The sequence below is a fragment of the Vicia villosa genome, linkage group LG2 (assembly GCF_029867415.1).
Source record: "Vicia villosa cultivar HV-30 ecotype Madison, WI linkage group LG2, Vvil1.0, whole genome shotgun sequence".
Lineage (NCBI taxonomy): Eukaryota > Viridiplantae > Streptophyta > Magnoliopsida > Fabales > Fabaceae > Vicia > Vicia villosa.
Window position 1 is genome coordinate 208028073 of NC_081181.1, and position 4485 is coordinate 208032557.

Consider the following 4485-nt stretch of genomic DNA (forward strand, 5'->3'; position numbering starts at 1 on the left):
TTTTCTCTCTAAAATTCAGAACCCTCAAAAAGTTGACAAAAGGCCTTTAAATAGCAATTATGCGTGTCAGAAATTATGACCCATCACGCCACGATACAACAGTATCGCATCGCGAGGCAAGCATCATCGCGCCACAATGGGATGAAACCTCCTCTGTCTAACCTGGCGGGTGATGTTGAGAGCCGCCTGATCAAATTTAACGGCAAGAGATGCTTGAGTGATTAGGATCTGATGCTCGACTTTTTGACAACGTTCTAACTGATCATCCGTTTTATTTGGTGGAGCTCTGAATTGGACCTTCGTAATTAAGTCCACCTCGTTAGGTTTTGGCCAACCTAAAACAATTTATTTGTTAAAATTTTACTTCAACCTTTAAGAACATATAAGTAGTGGGACAAAACTAATACATAATTTATTTGTCTTTGAGTAAGTGAACAAATCAAAAGTGGCTTCTTACACGTGGTTCAAATTTTCTCAGTATTTGACTGATATCAAGTTATCTTCTTAACTTATAATTAAGAAGGACTAATCCTAGATACAACATTCATCAATTAATCTTTTACTATTAAATATGAAAACCTTTCTTCTGTTTTCCCTTCTTTTCTGGCTGCTATACTTTCCACTATGTTCAGCTAGAGATACTTTGAGCTTTGGCAAGAACATATCTCAAGACAGCTCAGAAAATCTTGTTTCAATTGGCGAAAAATTTCAACTCGGTTTTTTCTCCTTACCAATTGAAAGTGAAGCAAGCACCACAACTCTTAAAAAGTACTTAGGAATATGGTATCAAAATTTGGAGCCACAAACAGTGGTATGGATAGCCAATAGAAACAAGCCTATTGTAGATTCCAATGGAGTTTTTCAAATTTCACAGGATGGAAATCTTGTAGTAGCAGATGCATCACAGAGTTATTGGTCCACAGATTTAGAAGTGTCCTCGTCAAGAAATTATACAGTGAAGCTCTTGGATTCTGGAAACCTAGTGCTAATGGATGATGATCATGGTTATTTGTGGCAGAGCTTTCAACATCCAACGGATACATTTCTTCCCGGTATGAAAATGGACATGAATTTAACATTGAGTTCTTGGAAAAACGAGAGCGATCCAGAAAGTGGAAGCTTCGTCTTTAAGCAGGCTCGAAGAGGGGACTATTCAAATTTTATAGTAAACAACCAGTTACAACTTTACTGGTCATTTGATGGAGACAATTCAGATAAGATGATCCATATCATTCGTTACTTGTTGGAAAACGCGACATCCTATTCATTGTATGGCAAGTTATTAAACAAAACCGTCGAAGGAGATTCTTATTATGATAAATCAAGGCTGTTGATGAATTCTAGTGGGGAGATACAATTTTGGAAGTGGGATGAAAGCATTAATCAATGGTTTAACATGTGGTCGCGGCCTGATGTATGTGACATAAATAACTATTGTGGTAACTTTAGCAGCTGCAACAAAAATAATTTGTTTCCATGTAAGTGTTTACCAGGATTCCGTCCCAGGTTGTCGGGTAATAACTACGTTGGAAAACGCTTTCAAGGGTGTGTTAGAAAATCATCAATGCCGTGTATCAGTTCCACTGCCACAACCAACAATAACATGATGTTCATCAACTTAACCAAGATAAAAGAAGGAAAACCAGACATAACAGTCTTTTCAGAGACCGAAGAAAGTTGTCAATCTCAATGTCTCAACATGTGTCCAACCTCCCCGTGCAACGCTTATTCATATAATTCTTCTTATTCTGATCGTAGTAGTAACTCTATATGCGGGATATGGACACGAGAATTGCCTACGCTTCAAGAGGAGCAAGATGATGGCCACGATTTTTCGATCCTAGTCAAGACCTCAGACATAGGTAATTAACTTATTTTGCAGACCTTATTGACCTTATTGACATATAAAGTAGCTAACCAAATTATTGTGCAGAATCAACTGTAAAATCATGTGGACCTTGTGGCACATACATAATTCCTTATCCTCTAAGCACCGGGCCAACATGTGGAGACCCTATGTACAACAAGTTCAATTGTAATTCACTGACAGGCCAGGTCAGTTTCATGATGCAAGATGGAAAATCATATCGAGTTACCTTGATTAAAGAAGTGGATAGAAAGTTTTACATCCAAACGAATGATTCTGATTCAGATCGCTGTGATGAATCCAGTTCCGATAGTTATCAAGATGATAAACCTAGTTCACCATTTAGTGTGACTAGTTGGTGTTACAGGGAAGACGAAATAGAACTCAATTGGGCACCAGCACCGGAACCACTTTGTGATAAGTATTTTGGCTGCAAAAGTTGGACTCATTCCACATGCATTGCAGATAGGTGCCACTGTGATTCAAAATATTCGTGGAACGCTTCAAGTTTAAGCTGTACCAAAGGTTCATTTTTAATCTCTCATATTTCTAGCAGTTTAGTTTTCAGATTTTCTGTTGGAAACCAAAATAGAAGTGGTAGATTCAAATTGTAATGGATTATTTTTTCTTGGACAGAATCATCAAGAAACCATTCTACCTATCGAATGCGATTGATTATTGGAATAATTTGTATAGTCATCATTATCCTAACATGTATAGGAGTGCTTGCTTATGTAACAAGAAACAAAATAGCCCACAAGTTTGGTAATAATTTATGGTTTAGCATTTTGAATTGAAAGTGTTTCATCTAAATACATGTAATGTAAGCTAACTTATAACGTATACCTCTCTTTCCCGAGTTCAGATAAGGTGAGCATTCGAATTCAAGAGAGCTTGTACGACAGTGAAAAACATGTGAAAGATTTGATCGGCTTAGGAAATTTAGAAGAAAATGAAGGTGAAAGCATTGAAGTACCTTATTATACTTTTAGAAGCATTCAAGCCGCTACAAATAATTTTTCAGATTCAAACAAGCTTGGACAAGGAGGTTATGGTCCTGTTTATAAGGTGATTGGTTCAGTTAACTTTACTCTCTCGCAATCAAAATATCGATATTATGCAAAATTTTCTCATGATATTTGGATTGTTTTTATTCAGGGAATATTTCCTGGAGGTCAAGATATTGCTATAAAGAGACTTTCGAGTGTTTCAACTCAAGGCTTGCAAGAATTTAAAAATGAGGTTGTTTTGATTGCAAAACTTCAACATCGAAATCTTGTTAGACTTAGGGGTTATTGCGTTAAAAGAGATGAAAAAATCCTACTATATGAATACATGTCAAACAAGAGCTTGGACTTATTTATATTTGGTTAGTTTCACATATTCCATCATGAATTTATAATATAGTTCTCTTTAAAATGTACTCTCATTATTACAAACATGAATTTATACTAACTTTTTTCTTTGAAATGTGAAATGTTGTAAGACCGAACACGAACGGTACTTTTGGATTGGAAATTGCGGTTTGATATTATTTTAGGCATCGCTCGAGGGATGCTTTATCTTCATCAGGACTCAAGATTGAGAGTGATTCATAGAGATCTTAAAACAGGTAACATTCTTTTGGATGAGGAGATGAATCCAAAGATATCAGATTTTGGTCTTGCAAAGATATTTGGGGGGAAAGAGACCGAAGCAAGCACGGAAAGAATAGTGGGAACCTAGTAAGTTCATCCTAAAAATGTTTCTTTAAATATTGAATTCACAATTACTAAATTTTGTTAATTTATTATATAGATATTCTCTAAGGAAGTTTTCACATGCTTTCTAAAATGCTACATGTAACAAATTTTTTGTAGTGGATATATGGCACCAGAATATGCTTTGGATGGATTGTTTTCAGTTAAATCCGATGTTTTTAGCTTTGGTATAATCCTACTAGAGATTATCAGTGGTAAAAAGAACACAGGTTTCTATCAGTCGAAAGAAACGGCTGCTAGCCTTTTGAGTTATGTATGTTTCTTCTATAGCGAGCTCTTGTTTCTTATTTTGCTTTGATGAATGGTGATATATTTACTTATAAATAATTTTCATGGACATTATGTTAGGCATGGAGATTATGGACAGAGAATAAGCTTCTGGATTTAATGGACATGGCTCTAAGTGAATCTTGTGATCATAATCAATTTGTTAAGTGTGCGCGTGTTGGGCTCTTATGCGTGCAAGATGAACCAGGTGATCGACCTACCATGTCAAATATTTTAACAATGCTCGATAATGAGACTTCAACCATCCCAATTCCAACAAAACCAACATTTTTCATGAGCAAACACCATTCTTGCACTTCTTCTTCTAGCAAATTAGAAATAAGTATGCATTTTGATACCAGTTATCAAGTAGGTCGATAGTGGGTGATAAAAGTCATCTTCTAGCTTGTAATTCAGTGTAGCAGTAGATCAACTCATGTCTTCCTTCTCTCACTTTCATCCCTCACGTAGTAAAATTTGTACTCTATATGTTTGCTTTTATCATGGACAACTCAATTTTTCTTTTTGGAGAACAAGCATTACTTTATTGAAATCTAAAAACAGATTTTTACAACTGATCCAAAGGGATCC

The 4485-nt window shown here is 35.7% G+C and overlaps 1 protein-coding gene across 2 annotated transcripts; it reads left to right on the top strand.

The window, feature by feature from the left end:
* The first annotated feature begins 571 nt into the window (after positions 1-571).
* LOC131653723 (G-type lectin S-receptor-like serine/threonine-protein kinase At4g03230) lies at positions 572-4275 on the top strand. Of its 2 annotated transcripts, XM_058923995.1 has the most exons (8): positions 572-1862; positions 1934-2392; positions 2504-2632; positions 2733-2935; positions 3026-3236; positions 3354-3591; positions 3727-3880; positions 3976-4275. In XM_058923995.1, exons 1-8 carry the CDS (start codon positions 572-574, stop codon positions 4273-4275), a joined length of 2985 nt encoding a protein of 994 aa, XP_058779978.1. The 2 variants fall into 2 exon arrangements, with proteins under 2 accessions (XP_058779978.1, XP_058779976.1); XM_058923993.1 differs by having other exon boundaries at positions 2733-3236.
* Positions 4276-4485: the final 210 nt, after the last annotated feature.

What these genes read in the sequence shown, in the direction of transcription:
- LOC131653723 (XM_058923993.1), top strand. Translation starts at nt 572, where the DNA reads ATGAAAACCTTTCTTCTGTTTTCCCTTCTTTTCTGGCTGCTATACTTT. An exon ending in CTTGGACTTATTTATATTTG is followed by an intron (nt 3,237 to 3,353) that starts GTTAGTTTCACA and finishes AAATGTTGTAAG; the next exon opens with ACCGAACACGAACGGTACTT. An exon ending in GAAAGAATAGTGGGAACCTA is followed by an intron (nt 3,592 to 3,726) that starts GTAAGTTCATCC and finishes AATTTTTTGTAG; the next exon opens with TGGATATATGGCACCAGAAT.